This window comes from Rhinolophus sinicus, linkage group LG06, assembly GCF_036562045.2.
Source record: "Rhinolophus sinicus isolate RSC01 linkage group LG06, ASM3656204v1, whole genome shotgun sequence".
NCBI classification, from domain to species: domain Eukaryota; kingdom Metazoa; phylum Chordata; class Mammalia; order Chiroptera; family Rhinolophidae; genus Rhinolophus; species Rhinolophus sinicus.
The window spans coordinates 22366503-22388165 of NC_133756.1; the positions used below are offsets into that span (position 1 = coordinate 22366503).

Sequence of the window (21663 nt, forward strand, 5' to 3'; positions counted from 1 at the left end):
AGAGTTTGCCAAAGATTTAAGGAGGTGCTTTTCTGAGAACCAGCCTCACCACAGTATAAAGCACGAGAAGCTTTTGTTTGTGACCTCTGCAAAAACCTCCTCTACAGAATAGAGTGTGAACTCCTTCCTGGCCTTATTATTGACAAATAACAAAACATATTTTGCCATTCGTCTGTTTAAGTTTTTTCAAAGAACAAAAATAAATTTCTTTTTTATTAGTAGCATATTTTAAGACTAGAATTTTGTTTTCTTCGCTGTCCACTCTTAACTGGAGTCCTATATACCATCTTTTGGAATCAAATGAGACTTATTCTAAATCATATTCCAAACTACTGCTCACCAGTGTCCCGCTGGTTAAGGGGAATTTGTAACCTACTTCCTTCTACAGTCCTGAAACTGCACTGTATTTTCTCTCATTTACTCTCCGCCTGATTTCAAAAGGGGTCTTGGTTTTCTGACTTGGGTTCTAGTACTTTGGAACATTCTGTTACCAGATACTAGCTTTTGCTAATGTGAGGGTGTAGTGGGAACGAGTCCCTGTTGAGGTCCAATTGTACACGAGGCACCTCTCCAAGTTTTGTGTCATTCACAACAATCCTCTGGAGTAGCTAAGTTTTATTCTCCCCATTTAACAGATGAGAAAAAGGAAGTTCGGTAAGGTTGTTATTTTCCTGAGTAGTTAACAGCTTATGAGCGGTGGTTCTAGGCTCTTCTGTGTTACTCTCCATTCCAGGAAATGAGCACAGCTTTGAGGTACTTTTGTATTTATTACCAAATTAATGTTACTGGTATGTGTCCATGGCCAGGGCTTAGTGACTCTAGGCTGGGCGTAGGGTAAGGAAGCTCAGGCAGGGAGCTTAGATCAGGTAAAGAATGACCACAAGACCACAGTTTAAGATGCAGCCTTCTCTTCCCCTGCCTTCGTACAGAACGGCTACTGAAATGAGTGTGTATATGTGCATGTCAGCCCTCCTTTGTTCCTAAGTGTGTCATCCTCTTGTTCCCCTGTGCTCATACTGTTCCCCTCAACCTTCCTCTTCTTTACCTCAAATGCCTATTAATCCTTCAGGCTTCAACTACAGTGTGACCTGCCCGTTTCCTCATCCTCCATTCTCTCCACCAGAGTTCACTGCTCCCTCCTCAGTGTTCCTGAAGTCTGTTTTATGCAGCCATCAAAGATTCGCCTTGCCACCCTGTAGGTTACAAGAGGTTTTCACAGTGATGATTTCATTTAGTTCTCACAAGAGCGTTGTCCATTAATATAACTCACATTTATTGAACATGAGGCTTTTTTTTTTTAAATCCTCACAACAGCTTCATTTTGCAGATGAAGCCGGAGCACACAGTGAGTAACCGGCAGAGAGCTGGCATCTGCAGTCTGGTTCCTGGTGCCTACTCAGCCACTACCAGGGTTTCCTTATGATCTCTATTGAACAGAGTTAGAAATGGGGTAGGGGGGTGTCTTACAACTTCTTGCCATCTCTGGTGAGTACCTGATAACTGAGAGGCAAAAGTCAGGCTGACAGCCAACAATACAAAGGTCCAGTTTTAATTTATCATTTGTGTAGGGAGAGACAGGTGTTCTCCAAAGCAAACCTGGCCGCAGTGATCACCTAGCCAGGGTGAGGAATAGTGAAGGTAGCAGTAGGTGGCATGGCCAGCACCTTAGTACCAGGCTCCATACCAATCACTTTATATCCATCATTGTCCTTGTGAGGAAACGGAAGCCCAGAGCTGAAATAAGGAGGACAGTCGCACTTCAAATTTTCCTTCTGGATCCTGCCTTTGAAGGCATGCATCTCCCATATGCTTAAGGTGAAATGGGCATCACTCGCCCACAAATCTGGGGGGCCGCTTCTCCCTGAAGGCTGCCATGCCCTCTAGCCGGTCTCGGGTAGGGATGTTCTGAAACAACAACAGAATATCAGATTGCAGGGGAGCGGGGCCAGAGGCCAGTAAATTGCTCAAGTTTGTCCAGCCCATGACAAGGCCAGCGTCCAAGTCTTTCCATTGTTTATGGACTCTGCTGTGGGACCATGGGAAGGTATGGGCCTCTGTGGCTCCTTAGTCTCCTGGGAAAGGCAGGCCGCCTGTCCTGAATCTGTGGCTTGTCAACATTAGCCTCTGCTTGCACACTGCTTACATGCCTCCAGAGACTTACAGTCTCCTGCAGCAGTCTAACAGGAGGCTTTGCAATAAGAGATTTGGCTTTGACTCTTATTGTGTAGCTCATCACACCAGGCCCTGCAAATCTCAAGACTTTCTGCTTAGGAGAATTTGGGGTATTTATTAACCTGGAGGTTAGTATGTTTTACTTACTCATGAGTCAGGGCTAAATAGGTCAGCCACAGGTTTACCACCCCACCTTTGAACACACACAGCCTACAGGCTGTAACCAAGGCCTTGACATCCCACGTGTAGCCTGCCCTCTACAGAGGCCACTGTACAGAGAAAGCCATTCTTCAGTGTCAAGTAACGCTGTGTTCTGTGATTCTTTGGGCACTAAATGGGGCAGGGCATACCACCATGAGATGGGTGAGGAAATAGTCCCAGAGAGAAGCAGTCCAGGCTAATTGTGAGCGGTGAGTGGCATAGAGTGTGACTCTGGGTTGGGAGGAACCTACTACATTGGTCACGTATTGCACAAGCCCCACACCCTGGCTGGCCTGGCCTCTGCTTACAAGCATTCACAGCCGCCACGTACCTGGGCATAGCACATCCCTTCAATGGCCATCCCTGATGCAATGTCCACCTGCGAGAAAAAAGTGGTACTTGGATCAGCCTGATCTTGTCCACCTCCATCTGTACTGGGTGAGCAGATGGAGCCAGCCCACCCTACTGCCTATACTGTTCCCTCCAGCAAAGAATCAGTGGCTTGCTGTGCATCAATCATGGAAAGAGATGAATCTGGTAAGGAATGCCTTACCTGGAGAGGAAACACCGTAACTAATAAAACAGTGCTAGGACAAATGGGGGCTGCGAGAGTAATGGGGTGGGTTACACACAGCCTGTAGAGCAAAGGAGAGTGGATGAGCTGTGTTTGCACCGCTCCTGGGCTGCGTCACCACACCTCCTTTCATCCTCATTAGCGAACATTGCAGGCTTTCCATTGCCCTCAGGAATAAGCTCCTGGGCTTTTATGACCTGGCCCTGGCAGCTTCCCAGCCTCTACTGCCCAATGCTTACTACCTCTTCTAAGCACTGTTCTAAGAGAAGTGCCCATGTCTGTACGTGTAAACTCACTTTTCATGGCAAGGCTTATTATCCCTACTCTGTAGCTGAGAAATCGGAGGCATAGAAAGGTCAAGTAATTTGTCTAAGATCACAACAGTATGTGGAAAAGCAGGCCTTGGAACTGAGACGGTCCAGCCAGAGCCTGCGCCCCTAACTTTCGTGCTGTGTTGTCTCATTCACCCCTTATTCCCATTCAGTACAGTTGCTTATTTATGCAACTGTGCTTTTGCTCATACTTTTCCCTTTCTCTGGAATTCTCATCCTTCCCAAAGCCGAACCCTAGAAAACATTCTCTAACCCAGCACTACTCAGTGGGATAGCACAGCTCGAACCTCTCCAGGATTTCTGCTTGGTACCCCTAGCTTTCTATTAGTGATTTGGATCTGTATCTGCCCTCTCCCCTCACTGGAGGCAGTGACCATATTTGATTTCCGTCTGTGTCGCAGTTCCCAGCTCTGCTCTAGAATCATTGTGTGGTGAATTAATCGAGTAAGTTGATGTCTAGGGATGGATTAGCTGCGCCAGCCCAACCCTGAGCCCTGTCCTTGAGGCCACGTCACTGACCACTAGCATAAACCCAATAACATGGACAGGGAGCCATACAGACTTGGGTTCTTACGGTTCTGTGTCCCTGGATAAGTCATTTGCCCTTTTGGAACGCCATTTTCCTCCTCTCTCCAAGGGAGAGAGATGAGGATAAAATGTAATTTGGAATATCACTTGGCCAACTTTCCATTTTGTAGATGGGTAAACTAAGACAAAAAGAGAGGGGTCAGACTCTGTTACAAGAGTGCAGTTCCTGAGTTCTTTCCAGCTGTGCTGTCAGTCTGTGCGAGCTATGAAAGCACTTGCCACCTCTCAGCCACCCCACTAACTTTAGGGAACCCAAGCCCTGATCAGAACCCTCTCACCTCCATTCCTCGATCAATGGCTACTTTGCCCAGCCGCACAGCAATGGGGGCCTAGGGAAAAGAAAAGGCTTGGTTGAGGGGCCAATCAATGCTGATGCGGTGGGGGTGGGGCGTTGCAATAAAGAAAGGCATAGTTCCATGGACAGGGAGGCAGAGTTCCAGCTGTTGTGTCATTAGTGTTAGCACCTACTAGTTCTCAGTGGATGCTCCTTTTCTGTAATGAAGGAAACCTGACTGATCCCTGACCCTTCCAATCCTGACCATCTTGGGTTCTTGTCCTTTAATCCATTCCTACAACATACTGCAATTTACGAAGTGCTTTTCCACCCGCAGACTTGTCTAATGGTGCTACCCACCCTTCCAGGATGGTGCCATCTTTAATGAGGCTCAGGGAGGTGAAGCACTTGGCCAGGTCTATCCAGTGAGTCAGTCGTGAAGCTTGGATTTGATTCCTAGTCACCTTTCCCACTGCTGCTCCCTTCCTCTACCCTCTCATCTCAGCAAATGCAGACCTCCACTGCAAGCAAGTTTCACCTCAGCAGAGTCAAAAATGGTCAAGATTGGGAACTTGGGCTTTGGAATCAGACAGACCTGGGTTGCAATCCCAAAAGTGAGGGGCAGCATTTTGCACAGCCACTTGGAAGCAAAAGCATTAAAGTGGCCATCTTTGCTTCACTGGTCTTGCTTCCCATTTGCTTGTGCCACAGCAGGCCTGGTACTCCATCCCCAGCTCGCTTCCAGGCAAGGAATCATTTACTTCCTATAATATTCATATTGTAATGTTCGAAGTTTTTGTAAGACTTTATCAGAAAAAGAATGATTTTTAAAGTTTGTTAGCATAGAAGCTATAAATGAAAAAGTTCTAGTAAAAAAAAAAAGAAGAACTTCAGATTGGGAAAAATACCACAAATAAAGTAAAAAACTGGTTAAATATATTTGTGATACACAGATGAATTTCCTTGATTTATAAAAAGCTAGTATAATTTCTTTTAACAAACATTCATAAGGGTATGAAAAGGTAGTTAATTCACAGGAAAAGAAATATAAACAGGGGTTCTCAGCTTTACTCTTAAAAAATGCAAACCAAAACAGGTGCCCCTTTCACCTTACACTAGGTCAATAGTAAAATGTTGGTAATGCCCACTATTGCTGAGATTAAGAAATAGGTATTTGCATACATTATTGATAAATTGGTATGAAACTTTAGGAGGGCAATTTGGCAAAAACTGGCAAATGTTAGATGCACATGCTCTTCAATATTGCAACTCCATGTAGGAATCTACCCTACAGATGTACTTCCAGAAGTACACTTATACTATGTTTCCCCGAAAATAAGACCTAGCTGGACAATCAGCTCTAATGCGTCTTTTGGAGCAAAAATTAGTATAACATCTGGTCTTATGTTAGATAAGACCGGGTCTTACATTAATTTTTGCTCCAAAAGTCGCATTAGAGCTGATTGTCCAGCTAGGTCTTATTATCGGGGAAACATGGCACATCCAGACCATGAATGAAAAAGTGTGCGGTTTTTTAAAAAGAATGAGGTCAAGTACATGCTGAAATGGGAAACTCCAAGATATTAGGTGGAAAAAACAAGGTTCTTATTAGTATGTATATTATTCCATTTGTGTAAAAGGTGCTGGTACGACATGCCTTTGGGGAGAAGAGTCAGGAGAACGGAGAACTTCGCTTTTTGTTTTATACTTCATACTGTTTGAATTTTTTACTATGCATATTTTAATTTCATGCCTTTTAACTGTCCCTTAGAACTGGATTAGCCTCTAAAGGTATGTTTCTTGTCCCCTAAACCATTCTTAAAAGGAATTTAGAGTTATTTAAATATATGAGTATTTTTGCATTACTTACATATGTAATAAACATTTCTGGAAGAATATTCATACTATTAACAGTGGTCATCTCTGGGGAAAGGGATTGGGGAATTGAGAGCTGTTTGGGTGACCAATTGGTCCAGTTTGCTCGTGACAGAAGGGTTACCAGGACATAGGACTTTTACTTTTAACTGGGTCAGCCCCAGGTAAACAGGGTCACCTGGGACACTCTACGTTTCATTTTTACCTATGCCCTTCTTATTCATCTGTTCTATTTGATAATGCTTGTCATATATTACTCTTATTTAGGTAACTAATAAAGAAACTGATTTCTCACCAAAGAAAATGTAAAACTATATAGATACAGTTTTAATATACTGTATATGTCTCTTAACATGTTTATGTTTCTAAATGTACAGACGTATATATGAGAATTAGTAGACGTGATAATTTCACATTATTTGGAAATGAGAACAGTGGGTCACACTGTAGCCACAGTATGTTGAAGTAGAAAACAGCCAAATTCATATTCAAAGTATAATGTCTGTTTACTATTTAGGGGGAAAATTTGAGTGGTAAGTTGCAAGCCTTGCATTTATTTAAAAATCTTTGTGCGGCCTTATGTCTGGAACCATTGGATTCCCTAGTCTTGGTGATTTGTCCACTAGAGGGCAGCTGTCTACCACACCATCCCTGGCACTCACCCCTCCGGGAATCCTCTAGTCTTGGGCACCCAGTAACTCAGCTGGAAGTTGAAGGTTTGTTTTTCAGGTTGCATCAAATGTCCCAGCATTGGGATTAGTGAACTTTGTAGCACTAGATTCTGGTATGCTGGTGTTTTGGTATGCAAAGCTACTTTAAGTACTGAAATACTAGAACTTAATGTTAGTGGAATACCATTATTTCAGTATATTCAAAAATCTGAAATTGGAATCATCTTGAGTCAAGCTCAAAGACCCAGCTATTCAGTTCATGCAGAAAAACACAAACTACAGTCTATAAGTCTTGCTAGATAGGACCCCCCCTCTGTGGGAGTGCGAAATCAGAAGTTAGCATCTACCTTGAGTCACAAGAGTTTCGTATTAGTTCCAGACTTTCTGACCAAGTGTAATAGGAACATGACAGCATTAAAATTGTCTTGGTAGTAGCATCAGACTCTCTGTTTATATGTGATGAAACTTGGGGGGAAAAATGATAAATGGTTGAAGCCAAACTCACCATCAGTTTTTAAAAGTTAATAGCCCCTGCCCTCACAGATCTTGAAGTTATAAAAAGAGATAGGATTATTTAAATAGGCAGAAAATTATTTTCATGATTAATTCAAATGCTTTTATCTGTTAATATTAATGTATGGTTAACATTTTTATGGACATTTTTTGCTTTGTAACATGTTTGTAAGTGTTTTGCTTGAAATGCTTTAAATAGTTTTATAGTTTTAGAAATTTTGTACATATTATGCACTCTTAGAATATAATACCAGTATTGTCTTTCTGGTAATAGACACTTGCAGTCACTTTTGGTGACTTTGATGAGCAAGCCACTTAACCTTTCTGGGTCTATCATAAATACCATGAGAATAATCAACTCAATCTGGATTGTTCTAATAATTGAGGCACTGCGCAAGTACCTAGGATTGTGTCGGATAGATGGGAGATGCTCCGTATGGGCTAAGTAGTGTTTATTATAAGTCAGTAAAACATGGCTCCATTTCAGCTGCTTCCATATCATTATGGAAACTCGGGACCTTCCTCTGGGTCCTTTTAGAGTCATGAGAAGCCAGCAGAGCCGCTCAGGCCCTTAGAGACCCCATCAGCCAGATCCTGGGTCCTGCTGCAGACTTTGGGTCTGGCAGCTGGTAGGATTACCCTAGGCAGGGCCTAAACCTATTCCCTGGGTCTCTCAGCCTTTTGTGAGATTATGCTCACAGAGGGTACGTGAGGATTTAAAAAAATGAATAGGTCTTAACATATCCTGTGTGATGTGTTTCAAGACTTTCCACCATGCCGTATGGTCAGAAAGAAGGGCTCGTAGTTTATTTGCTTTAGAATCTTGCTTTTTCAGTTTTGGGGACATTTTAATGTTGTTCTGTCCAATATAGTAACCACTAGCCACATGTGGCTATTAGCATTTGAAATGTGGGAAGTGTAACTGAGAAACTAAAATTTTACATTTAAATTTAAATAACTACATGTGGCCATAGGCTGCTTTAGTGGACAGCACAGGCACAGAGCATTTCCACCGTCTCAGAAAGTTCTGGTGCTGGTCTGAGGATTTTCAAGCTTACTTGATTCCAGTCTATCAGAATTCACTTTTCATTTTACCTTAAAATTTGATTTAATTTTGTTTCCTGGATGACTGAATGGATGCAGAAACTCCAAAGAGGGTTAATTTTATAAGTCTAGGTGAATGCATCTTGTGTGGTCCCATGGGTCACCCTGGCCTCCCCACACGTGTGTCCCCGTGGCACAGGCCTGTGCTGGGCTGCCACCACACCTGGGGCAGGATCTCCTGGGCCAGTTCTCGTGCCCGGTGATAGGCGGCGTTCCCCTCCTCATTCTGGGCCACAGAGTGGTTCACCAGCCCCAGGGCCTGCGCCTGCGTCCCACTCAGTCGTCGGCCCGTGAAGATGAGCTCCTTTGCCAGGGCCACCCCTAGGCATCGAGGCAGCCTCTGAGTCCCTCCTGCCAGGATGGAATGGGGTGGTCAATCAATATGGGAGGTGGGAGCCCAGAGAAGGCCCAGGCTGGGAATTAGCCAAGACTTCTCGGAAGCAGATTGAGTTAGGATGGGATAGAGTGAAACTGAGCAGGTAGAGAAGGACTGGTGCTGTGGGTGAGGTTTGTTACCTGCTCCTGGGAGGAGCCCTCGGGTGGTCTCGATCAGCCCCATGACAGCCGAGGAAGCTGCTTAAAGAGAACAAAGTGAAGCCCCCACCCTCTCCTCCAGTGTCAATCCTTGGGGAGAAGAGACACCCACTTCTGGGCTCTGCTCACCACTCCAGCCAACCACTTCCTTCATGGTCTGGCTCTTTGGAAGACCCCCCCACCTGCAGATCAGGAAGCCCAGGCCCTCATCCTACCTCCCCACTGGTGGAGGAGTGCATCACCAGGCATAGCTCTTACCCTCTGAGCCTCTTACCCTTCTTACCCTACCTTATAGGTGCCTAAAAGATGACTACCCCTCTTGTGCCTGCTAAGGATCAAATGAGGTAATGGTGCTGGGAACAAGGAAGGGGTTCCTGGAAAGTACCCAGTACCTGTTTCTGGATTCATGGATTCTTCGCCTCATGTATTTTTGCTCTTGTCTGGACTAGAGTGTTAGTGACTCCTGCTCCCACCACAGTTATTCCTCCTGGCTTTTCATCAGCCTGAAATTTCTGTATTCCAGTCCACATCCTCTTTTCAAGTTCTACTTCGTCTGAGAAGCCCTTGAGTGTCCCACGCCATAGGCTTCTCTCGAATTCCCTCAGCACAGGCCGTCTGAACCCTGCAGTGTCCGCAGGAGGGAACGGCCATCACTCCTGCCTATGAGGGGTTTTACCTTCACTCTCTCCTGTTGCCAGAACTGCAAGTTAGTTGCCTTAAACATGGGCCAGTGAGAAACAGAGTTGGGGCTATGACCTGACTGATATTTTAATGCCTTCTCTTTGATATGCATTGTGTAGATAAAAGCTACTTTTAAATGCCTGGAATTACACATTTTTAAATGTTCTTCCTGCGGTGGCAGGAGAAAACGGAGGGGAAGAGTCTCACCATGACGGCACTCAGACTTTTCCTAACTGCCTCCAAGAAGATCTCACCTAACCACCAAGGCAGTAAGGTTGAAATGTGATCTATTGCCTTCTTCATCCCTTCCCTCTGTTCTTCAAAGCTCCAAACCTTGGCTGGTGCCAATGAACCAGAGGGTAATGTTCCTGCCCAGGTATGCTGGTGATTATCTGGGCTGACAGACTGTTCCCGTGGCTGACCTTTTTTCAAAAACATGATAAATAAAGCTAGTTTGGACAGAACTGGAAGGTTAAACAACTAAACTTTGTCCCCTTTGGCCTTCCCTCTCTGTACTCTTTTTGCTGTCCTGTCAGTAATGGCTCTGGGCTTGGTAGAAGCATTCCTGAGATGAGGGAAGCTGGTGCTGAGAGGTGAGGGGTTCTATAGCAGTCGGGCTGAACCAGGAGGGGAACCGACTTCTGCCTGAACTCCCTCTGTGTCCCCCACCTTGCCTTTAGTTCTGCTGTTGGTTGGAAAACCAAGAGCAGTGGCTGACTTTGTAGAATCGAGACATACCCTGTTTCACTAACCCTTCCCTCCCCACCCTGTCCCACCTCTCCCCCTGCCCAGTACCTGCTACTCGGAGGTCACAGGCCAGGGCAAGTTCCAGGCCTCCACCCAAGGCAAACCCATCCATAGCTGCAATGGTGGGTGCAGGGAAGGCTGCTGTGGAGAGAAGAAGGGCTCAGCCTGTGAAGCCCTGGCAGGATCAGGACAGGGACTCAAGGTTGGGGAGGGGCTAGCTGGTTGGGACAGAGGGCCTCAGTGGTCCCAGGTTTGGAGGCCTCACCTGGTGTCTCAGCCAGGTTATTTTAGAAGGTGGCTTTCCCATTGGGGTAAGGTGTGGGATCCGGTGGGGAACCAGAGTGGGGAGGTGGGCTGGATGATCCCTGCTCAGGCCCCCATCTCCTGCTGGCCACCCTGGGACTGGCCCTTCTGCTCTTCCTCATTCTGTGTGCCAAGCCCTGTGCTGGGTGCTAGGAACACAGAATTGAACAAAACATGGGAAGACCTGTAAACAGGCAATGATGACCCAGGGTGAGTGCTCTGATACAGGAAGCTTGGAGTAAGGGTCAGAGGAGGCTTCCTAGAGGAGGCACGAGTGGCCCTCAAGGATGAATAAAAAGTTCACGTGGCTAAAGAGTGATATTCCAGGCAGAAGAAACAGCATTGGGAAAGCCTGGAAGCATGCTTGGTGAACCTTGACTCTTCTGGGGTAGCCATGCTTGAAGGCAGGGAGAGGGGTGGCGTGGAGGGGTGGGGGTGAGGGGACAGAACTAGCAGGGACAAAGGCTGAGGAGCCAGCACTCTGAGAGAAATGCCCTCTGAACTCTTGTCACCTGTCTCTCCACAGAGCTCACAACAGAAACTGTCTTCTCCTTAGAGTAGAGCATGGTGGGTGGGGCTGGGATCAGCAGGGCCCCTGAATGCCTTCCTCTGCCCGATTCCAGGACCCTCACCAATCTTATTCATCAGGCCTCGGAGCCGCTGGACAAAGACCCCCACTTCCGCCTCACTCATCTGCTCCCGCTCCTTCAGGTCTGCACCTGCAGATGGTGAAGGGTAGGTGACAGCCCTGGAGCAATAACCCATTATTGAGTCCTAAGCTGTTAAAGGATCCAGCAAAGGAGACTTGAGAAGCAGCCAGAAAGGGAGACGAAACACCAGGAAAGCATAATCAGGGAAGCCAGGAAGGAAAAGGGGGAGGAGGTTAAAAAAGGAGAGGTGCAACAATAAAGAAAAATTGGATTTCATCAAAATTAAAAACTTGTCCATCAAAGGACACTATCAGAGAGTGAAAAGAGAGCCTACAGAATGGAAGAAAATACTGGAAAATCCCATATCTGATATGAGATTAATATCTAGGCTATATAAACATCTACAACTCAACAACAAAAAAAACCCACAAAGAACAAAGACTTGAGTAGACATTTCTCCAAAGAAGACATACAAATGGCCACTAAGCACATGAAAAGATGCTCAACATCATTAGTCATTCGGGAAACACAAATCAAAACCACAATGAGGAAGCACTTCACACTTACGAGGATGGCTATTATAAACAATCACAACACAAAACAAGTGGTGTGGCTTTGGAGAACCCTTTGGTGCATTGCTGGTGGGTTTGTAAAATGCAGTTGCTGTGGGAAACGTTTTGGTGGTTCCTCAAAAAGTTAAATGTAGAATTACTGTGATCCAGTAATTCCACTCCTAAGGGATATAGCCAAAAGAATTGAAGGCAAGGACTCTTATCTGCACACGAATGTTCATAACAGCATTATTCACAATAACCAAAAGGTGTAACCAACTCAGTGTCCATCAATGGATGGATGGAGGAACAAACTGCGTATGTACACAATGGCATATTACTCAGCGATAAAAAGGAACAACGTTCTGATTCATCTATGCTGCAACATGGATGAACCTTGAGGATGTTATGCCAAGTAAAATAAGCCGGACACAAAAGGACAAATGTGTGATTCCAATTGTATGAGGTACCTAGAATAGGCAAATTCATAGAAACAGAAAGTAAACCAGAAGTTACATGGGCTGGGGACAAGGGGGCATGGGAAGGGATTGCTTAATGAGCACAGTTTGTGATGATGAGAAATTTCTGGAAATGAATAGTGGTGATAGTTGCACAACCTTGTGAATGTATTTGATGCCACTGAATTTTACACTTAAAAATAGTTAAAAATGTAAACTTTGTGTAATGTATATATTTACCACAATTTAAAAAATATATAAAATAATGTATTGCTTTTTCCCAGTTTTACTGAGAAATAATGGACATACATCACTGTATAATTGATTACTTTTCAAAAGGAGGTAAGTGGGGCCAAGGAGGCTGAGGGGTCAAGTAAGACGCGAAAGGAAAAGTGAGTGCCAGATACAGGGGCACGAAGGTGGGCAAGGACCTGGGTGAGAGCAGTGACTGTGGTAGGGCCATCAGAGGCCAGATGGCGGGGGCTGAGGGGGGCGTGGGGATGTGTATAGTCTCTTCCCGTCCTAGACCACATGATAGCAGAGCTGGGAGAGCGCTTGGAAATCTTTGGTTAGTTCCAGCCCCTCAGTGACAGATGGGGAAACTGAGGCCCAGAAAGGGGCAGAGACTAGCTCAGGATTCTAGAGCAAGTCGGGGGTAGACCCAGACTTATGGCAGCCCTACTACTTCCCTGTGCTTACCTGGGATAGTGAGTAGTGGTACTACTACAGGGGGCATGAAGTGACCTTGACAGTGGAGGCCAGACAGAGATGGAGATAAGGAAGAGGCCAGAGTGGGGTGAGGGCCTCAGCCAGGGCCGCTGGGTCAGGCAGACTGGTCCGCATCCTGGTCCTGCCAGGGTTGGACAAGTGTGGACTCCAAGCTGGGCACCACGATTCCCAGCAGCTCAGACCTGGGGACTGAGCCATGTCCCTTTGAAGACTGGAAGTCATGCTTCCCCCTTCACAAGCACTTCCCGCCTCTGCAGTGACCCCCATTACCCTCTCCCCAACCATCCCGGCTTAGGTTCTTAGCTGCTCTCATTGACTTGCTTGTTGTGGGTCTGGGATGTGGTATTTCCAGCCTTTGAAACAAGTTCGTTGTGCTTGCCCAGTTGTGAGGACCGATGGTGCAGGGATGGTGGAGAGCTTTGAGGACGGGGACTGGGCACAGGGGCACGAGGCTGGTATTGGCCACTGACCTTGTGAACGTCTTTGGATTCAGTTTCCTCATTTTCTCAATGAAGGGTCAGAACACAGCATGATGTGGCCAAAAGATTAAGGAGGGTCAGAGGGGTCAAGTTCAAACTAAATTGTGTTCTACCTCTTACTAATTATGTCTACCCTAGGCAAGGAATTTTACCTGAGTCTTTGAGTTCACATCTGTAAAATGGGAGTGAGTCCTATGCTAGAGCTGACCTAACCCCTCCCACCAACCCCTGCAGGCTGGTGGGAGCTCTGCTGAGCCCCAGGGTGGGGTAAGGGGAGCAGGGAAACCCACCTGCACAGAACACACCCTTCACTCCACTTCTGAAGATCAGGACACGCACTCGCCGATCTTCCTGCAGCTGGGCCAGAGCTTCCAGCAGCTGCAGAGAAGATCTTGTCAGATACCTCCCTGCCCTGCCCAGCCCCAGCCCTCCCTGGTATTCCGCCCTTTCTCACCTCACTGACGAAGACATTTCCCAGGGCATTGAGGGCGCGTGGTCTGTTCATCAGAATCTCAGTGATTCCTGCAGGGGACCAGGCAGCCTAGGGTGAGCCACCTGGTTTGCTCACTCCTGGGCTGGGGGCCTGGGCAGCCTGTATGGCTTGGGAAAGTCACACACACACAGGCCTCAGTTTTCCTGACTGGGCTTGCTCATCTGCCCCTTCTCCTTCGTCACCTCCAGTGTGCTTGCCTCCTGTATCCCCAGGGCTGCCCAGCACACCTGGCCAGCCCAGAGCTCTCCTCTGAGCTCTGAGCCTGAATGTCCAACTGTCCACTTGATATCGCAACCAGCATGTCCAAAAATGATCCATCTTTCTCCTCTCTTGGTGAGCAAATGACCTCACTGTTAACTCAGAAGTCTGTTGTGTTGCCTCCTTATCCCTTACCCATGAAATTTACTCAGTCTCTGACACCTGACAATTCAACCTCTTAAATCTCAGATCTTTAAGCTCATATCCCTCCTTGCAGTCACTAATCTGGTATGGGCTCTTTTCTTAATTACATGGATCACCCAGGTGGCCCTCTTGTCCTCAGTCTTGCTCCCCCTTCTCCCTCTGCATTCATTCCTTCATTTGGGTCAGAGTTATCTTTCTAACCCAAATCCAACCATGTCCCTCCCCTTTTCATCAAAATAAAGTCCAATGTTTAGTAACACTCACAGGGCCCCCCAAAAGTCGGGCCTTTGTACCCCACTCTGGCCTCAACTCATCCCCAAAATCCTGGCCAGGTGTGGGGAAGAAATAGCAGCTCTGGGCAGGGGCCATTACCTCTCCTCTAAAATGTCAGGGATGCACTAAAGGAGTGTTTACCAATCCTCTGGCAGTCAAAGGCCCCTTATTGTTCATCTCCCGGGTTCTCAGCTTTGTTTATGAAACAAGCAGTATTTGTTAAGATGGTATTCTCAGTGTGAGTTGATCGGAGACACAGAGAAGGGCCAAAGAAAGTTTCAGGGTTCTCAAAGGTAAGGTTTCTAGCCCGGAGTTAGAGAACTGTGGTCCAGGACAGAGGACTGTAATATTCAGGCTAGGTGGGTTTCCTTAGCCTCCCAGAAACCTTCAAAGAGCAATTTGAGCCCAGCAGTTCTGGATGGAGGTCCCACAGAGCAACTCAGATGTCCCCAACATCCTCTCCAGCTCTGGTGCTTCAGAAGAGAAAATGTTGCAACTTTGAGGAAGAGAAACTGTGGTGGATACAGAAAAACCCTTCGGGAGTTGAGGAAAACAAGTCTAGGTCCAAGGTCATTGTAGCAGACAGAACCTAGAGTGGCCCACATGTTCACATCCTAAAGAATCCCCTTCCCATGGGATAGGACCTGTGAATTGCTTCTAACCAACAGAGTATAGCTAAGGTTACAAAATGTCACTTCCAAGAGTATATTGAATTACATGGCAAAGGTGATAAGATATTACTTCTGTGATTAGGTTACAGTGTATTATAAACCTGTTCCTAAGGCACACTGCAGAAACTTGTGGGCCTATGGAGAGGGTCATGTGGCAAGGAACTGTGGGCAGCCTCTAGGAGCTGAGAGTGGCCCGCTGGCCAACAGTCAGCAAGAAAATAGGACTTCAGTTCTACAACACACAGGAAGTGAATTCTGTCAACAAGGTAAGGAGCTCGGAAGCAGATCTCTCCCCAGTCAAGTCTAGATGAGACCACAGCCATGGCCAACTCTTGGATTGTATCCTGGTCAGACCCTGAGGCAGAGAACCCAGCTAAGTTGTGTCTGGACTTCTGACCTACAGAAACTATGAGATAATAAATGTGTGTTATTTTAAGCAACAACAATTGTGGCAATTTGTTCTTGTGGCAAAAAAAACTAATAAAATCACAAAGTCCTGGGACTGACAGAAACTTTCTCCTTTTTTTACTTTCCGGTTCTGGCTTTTCTCACTGGCTGTCACTCCCCAGTCTTTCATCTTTATCTCCTCTCTCCATCTCCCTCTCTCAAAGTACTAGCTGCCAAATCTTAAAATGCTTCGCTCAAGTCACAGCTCAGTTGCACACCAGCTCCATGGCCTTGGGCCAGTTCCTTTACCCTTCTGACTTTCAATTTCCTGATCTGTAAGCAAAAATTATAAAAAGGTTGTTATGAGGATTAAAAGAAATAATGTACATAGCCAGTTTGTTGGTACAGTGATCAGGGAAGACATATGCTGGGGAACGTCTAGGACCCCAAACATGTTAGGAACTCCAAACTGGGAGCCCTGCGGAGTCAGGCAGGGTGTCTTTCATGCATTCATCTGACAACATTTCATTTGCACTACTACGTGCCAGGCTCTGGAGAAATAAAGAGGACTCAGCCCTGTTCCCGTCTTCTTAGTTGAGCCCTGATCCTGGGTACATTGCCCTTTTGATGTAGAATATTTTCTTTGTGCCTGGATCGTGTCTCGTGAAACCGAAGAATGGAAGCACGGACCAAGGAGAGACGAGGAGTTGTAAAAGAGGATAGTTTATTAAAAAGCAAAGGGTCAGCTCCTGAGAGGAAGGGGGTCCCGAATGGGGTGTCCAGTGACCGAGGCAAAAGCTCTTTTGTACCTTCCCTTGCCTGTTTGGGGAAAGGGGCTGGAGCCTTCTAATGGAATTTGTCTATCAGGTTTGCTCTGTTTGCCCATCCTGAAGGGATTCACGAAATAAATCCATTCCTATCTATCAGATCTGCTCCTTTGTCCTGCCAAAAGGAATTTACGAGATGATAACCTCAGGTCTACTTTAGAACCTGGAGTTTCAGGATATGGCTGTCTTTTGTTTATTCCACCAGGGACCTTCCTGTCGGCCTAACATGCTAACTAACCTCTCACTTTCTGGGCCCCAGCAGTGGGGATGGGTCTGTACCATACCCTCCCCACTCTTACAAAACCCACCACACCACTGGCTGATGATTTCCTTAGCAGCTGACCTAGGGTCACTTCTGTCTGGAAGGCTTGGACCACAGGCTAGGTGATGTGGGTGAGAGTCAACAAAAACCACTGGAAGATAGTCTAGAGACTAACTGGTTTAACAACTCCTTTCTACATAGAAGGGGAAACTGAGAGCCAGAAAAGAAGAGAATTTGCCTAAGTTAACAGCTGGACCCAGCTAGTGTTAGGACAAATTTAGGCCAGGAACAGGAACCTTCTTATCTAAAAGCCATCTTGTCTTGCTTTGTACCCTTGTACCTGCCGGCTTGTGTTTGCCTTAGGCCTGGAGAAGCCACCTGGAATGTAGAAACTATCTTGTCCTGTCTTGCTTTGTACTTTGTCTCCTAGGGGCTTGTGATCAGTGGACCTGGGCGGGCCTGGGCAGTTCAGACGGAGGCCTGGAGGTCAGGGTGTGGAGCCGGAGGGCTTGGTCATGCCCGAAACCCTTGGTTGCTAGAGCCAATGCAACGAAAACCCCCTGAAACATTGAAGGGGGAACAACCTCCTTCACCCCCTCCTATAAAACTCCATACACCTTTTTGCTCGGAGAGGTTATGGTCTTTTCTAGTCTGATTTCCTGCAGCACAAATACGCCAAATCAATTCTAATAGACCAATTTTGATCTCCCATGATTCATTCCTCCGGCCTTGCCTAGCAGCTAGCAATCCTCATTCTCAAAGAGCTAACAATTTATGAGGGAGACAGGTCCAAACATGTGAAAAGCGAAGGGAAAATGAAGCGCAGTAATTCCAGAAGGATGTATGTAGGCAGAGAGGACCCAAGTCAGGGACGTAGCTAGAACAAAATACAGAAGTGAGACAGCTTAAAATGAACCCATGGGTCGAAGAGATAAGATGGAAAGGTCAGGGTATAGTGGAGAACCATGAACTCCCTGTGAAGAAATTGGAGTAGAGCGGTAAAGAGTGAAGAGTGGTTAACAAGCCAATCCCATGTTCAAGGACAACAGGTAAAATGTGACAATGCTCTGGTGCCATCGCCCAAGAGGAAAACAGAACCTGTCTGTCAAATGACCCCAAATCATTTTGGGGGAGGGGCTGTTTCACCTGTGTGGGAATCTCCTCAGCCTCCTCCACTGACCCTCCTCGATTTCTTTATCTCCTTCCCACATGGACCTTCTCCCACCTTCTAAATGCCCTCTGGCAGGGGCAGAGGATAAATCTGCCGATCCTTGTAATTTCTGGACATAACTTTCTGCTCTTTGCAAGTGAGCTCTAAGGTCTATGATCTTGGATAATTTATTTTTTTAAACTGATGTACAAACTTTTGTACAGAAGAAGCCGTGATGACCTAATAGTTGAGAACAAAGGTTTTGAAATCAGCCCTGGTTCAAATTGCTTAACTTCTCTGTGCCCCAGTTTCTTAATCGGTATAGTGGGGAGAATGCTTATAACTATCTCAGGGCAAACGCTGTTCCCAGTTTGGCAGTGAACTAAACATGAGAGTAAGGGTTCTTCTCTAAGACCCAGCAATGCCAGCTACCCAGAGAAATTCTCACCTTCGACTTAGTCGGTCGCTGGCAGCCCCTACATGTCCATCAAGAGAAGAGGATGCACACCGGGGAATAGTATACCACAGCAGGGAGCAAGGAATTAGATTTAAATGGCAAAGCAGCTCTTCAAAACTTAGTATCAAACGGGGGGGGGGGGGGGAGAGAAAATAAGAGATGTAGAGTAGAATGCCGTCGGTGTAAATTAAAACACTGACACAAACAATGCTACGTCAAATACAGGGAAGAAGGGATTGGATTAGGGAGAAAGTAAAGACTAGAGAACGGCCTTGCTGCGATGGTAACGTGGAGTGGCGTGAGGAGTGCGAACAACAAAACAAACAAAAACAACATGCAATCGAACGTGTTTTCTGCCAGTGATCAGCGGGAACTTTCCTCTCAGAGTCAGCGGGGTTCAAAAGTCCGCCAGCTGCTGAGGGGCCAACACTCTGCGAGGGGACGCGCCCTTCTCTGCCCTCCCTTCCCTCCTCCCTTATTCGCGACCTTGCAAGAAGAAGCTGATTGGCTCCGCTGCCTCAGCCCCCACGGAACTGTGCCAGGACCCTTGACCCAGGAGGGAACCAGGCCTTTTAAAGTTCGGGACAGGGGTGGGGGGTGGTGCGGTGGTACTTGTGCGTAGTCCGATCTCTGACTATTCCTCTCCTCTTCCTCACAGCCCACCCCACCGAATGGGGGACTGAGAGGACCGATACTGACATAGAGTCCCACCCAACTAGGGTTGGGGCGGCCAGTAAGGTGGTCACCCACTCGCGGGCCTTCGGAGGCTTGGGAAGCCTAGACTGGGACGCGGGGAATTAGGGACCAAATTCTCAAACACACTGAGAGAACTGCTTTATCCTTATCCCTGCTGGCACTCGGTTCCCCGCTCTTCAGCCCTGCCCGGGCGCACCCCAGCCGCCTCCTGGGTGCTCCCGGGACAGCGCACTTACCTTGGTCCGGACCCGCCAGGGAGCGCACTTGGATCTCCGGGTCGCTGGCAGTCCCGTGGGAGGCGCAGCCGCAGGCCTGAAGGGGCCTCCAGGGCCGTGTTAGGCGCAGGGCGCTGGTCAGGGCGCGCTGCATCGGGGCGCAGGCTGGGTAGGTGCCGCTCGGCCTCCACCCCTCCTCTTCCACTGAAGGCTCGCAGCTCGGTCGCGAGGTTCCCGCAAATTGCTCCACCTACGGGCGGAGAGGCCCTCGCCGCTCCCCGCGCCTCCTGGAGATCGGGGGACCTGGGTAGGGTAAAGCCCAGCTCTGTTGTGTGATTTGAGGCAAGGCTGTCAACCTAAGTGTCAGTGTTTAATCTGTAAAGTAGGGATAATAGTGCCTACCGGCAAAGATAAAGCAAGATGCTAAAGTGGCGAGAACAAATTTTAATCGGTAATATGCTATTGCAAAAGGAAAGTGTCCAGCGTGAACTGAACTCAACTGGGCCGGTAGCCGGAGTTCCCAAAAGGGTGCGAGACCCAGTCCACCTCAGCCATCGGGAAAAACAAACACTTTTAACTTAGTACTAACCATTCGGGTTTAGGTCCTCTACTATGAGGAGTGTGACCTGAAGCAGGGTCTGAGACGGATCAGGGGTAGGCCAGAAACCGGACTCACAAAAGAGTAGCCTGGGGAAAACATTTGGAGTGTTGGAATTTGTCTTGTATCCTGTTAAAAGTGGTAGTTTAGAAGAGTCGGTGCATATGTTGAAACTCATGGGACGTACACCAATAAAGGGTGGAGGGAGGATTGTGTCACTATATGTATGTCTAAAAACAAAGGAAAACCAAAGTTCAGTCACTAGCTCTGTGACTTTTTTAACCCTTCTGAAACTCATTCTCGTGTTGTTTTTAAAGATTAAATAAATGAAGTGACAGAAACAAAGGCTTTAGCATTTAAATATATACATATTATATACATCATATGTATATAATATATATATGTAATGTATGTATACTGGGGGTGCCCAAAAATGTATACACGTGACTTGTATTCATCTTTTGTTATCGGTATATATTGAGTATTACAATTTTAATACAGTTTTTTCCTTTCTTAAAATGTGTAATACATTTTTTTGGCACCCTCTGTGTGTGTGTGTTTGTGTGTGTGTGTATGATTTTTATTTGCTGATTCTGAATTGTGCATTTGTCTGCTCACAAAAATTTATTTGTAACCTCAAAATTGATACTCCAAGAGTTCTTGAGGTGGCAAAAATTTTGAGTGGTGCCTGTGCCTGGTGCCTGATAGAGGTCGAGCAAGACCACAATGTACCTTCTTGTTTCAGCTCTCATGCTTTAAACAAGTGTCCTTCTCATGATCTATGTAGTGCCACATATTTTTTTTGCATTTTTGTCCGTTTTGTTGATGATTTTGTTGTTTAAAAATGGTTCCCCAAGCATGAGGTACTGTCTAGTATACTTACGAAGAAAATAATGTGTGTTAAATAAACTTAGTGAAGACATGAGCTATAGTGCTATTGGCTTTGAGTCCAATGTTAGTGAATCAATTATACATATGTACATATATACACACACAACACACACACACACACACAAGGTCTGACAATTAAGTTTGAGAAATTGTTGCAATGATGTTGCTAACCTTTTTTGATATCACAGGTATATTATTCATTATGAATTTGTACCAACTGGACAAACAGTTTACCGTATTTACTATTTGGAAGTGTTGAAAAGTCTGTGTGAAAAAGTTAGACAACCTGAACTTTTCACCAACAATTCATGGCTCTTGAATCACGACAATGCACCAGCTCACTCGACACTGTCTGTGAGGGAGTTTTTAGTCAGTAAACAAATCACTGTATTGTAATACCCTCCCTACTCACCTGATGGGGCCTCCAGTGATTTCTTTCTTTACCCGAAGATAAAGGAAATATTGAAAGGAAGACATTCAGGACATCAAGGGTAATACGATGACAGCTCTGATGGCCATTCCAGAAAAATAATTCTTTTTTCCCCCCTTCTTCCGCCTCTCCCCCTTACCCCCTCTCCGGTTCAAGCCATTGTTTCTCAGTCTAATTGTGTAGGACACAGCTCCCTGGCCCATGCTGGTGGTATTATGAGCCTGCACTCCGACCGACTGGCTACTGGTCGGCTGCTCACCAGCCGCTCACCAGCTGCTCCTGGCACAGGGTATCCCACTGTAGCACACAGCAGCCCACGTCGACCTTCGGCTGCTCATGGCAGCCCAGCTCCAGGGAGAGCCATTGTTCACAATCTTAGCTGTAGGCCCGCAGCTCACTGGCCCATGTGGGAATCGAACCACCTGATCCCAGCATTGCGCTCCAACCACCTGAGCCACCAGGCCGGTCCCCAGAA

At 46.6% G+C, this 21663-nt stretch overlaps 1 protein-coding gene across 11 annotated transcripts; it reads right to left on the reverse strand.

Annotated features, from left to right (window-relative positions):
* Positions 1-1520: 1520 nt before the first annotated feature.
* Positions 1521-19762, reverse strand: ECHDC2 (enoyl-CoA hydratase domain containing 2). 11 transcript variants are annotated; one of them, XM_074334727.1, is made up of 11 exons: positions 19291-19725; positions 15972-15995; positions 13891-13958; positions 13727-13814; positions 11202-11288; positions 10315-10404; positions 8821-8880; positions 8468-8655; positions 4146-4196; positions 2705-2752; positions 1521-1905 (listed from the first exon to the last, which is right to left on the reverse strand). In XM_074334727.1, the coding sequence occupies exons 1-11, from the start codon at positions 19421-19423 to the stop codon at positions 1828-1830; spliced, it is 915 nt and encodes a 304-aa protein (XP_074190828.1). In that variant the 5' UTR covers positions 19424-19725; the 3' UTR covers positions 1521-1827. The 11 variants fall into 11 exon arrangements, with proteins under 11 accessions (XP_074190828.1, XP_074190826.1, XP_074190829.1 ...); XM_074334725.1 differs by having other exon boundaries at positions 10315-10407; positions 19291-19720; XM_074334728.1 differs by having other exon boundaries at positions 8821-8877; positions 19291-19715.
* Positions 19763-21663: the final 1901 nt, after the last annotated feature.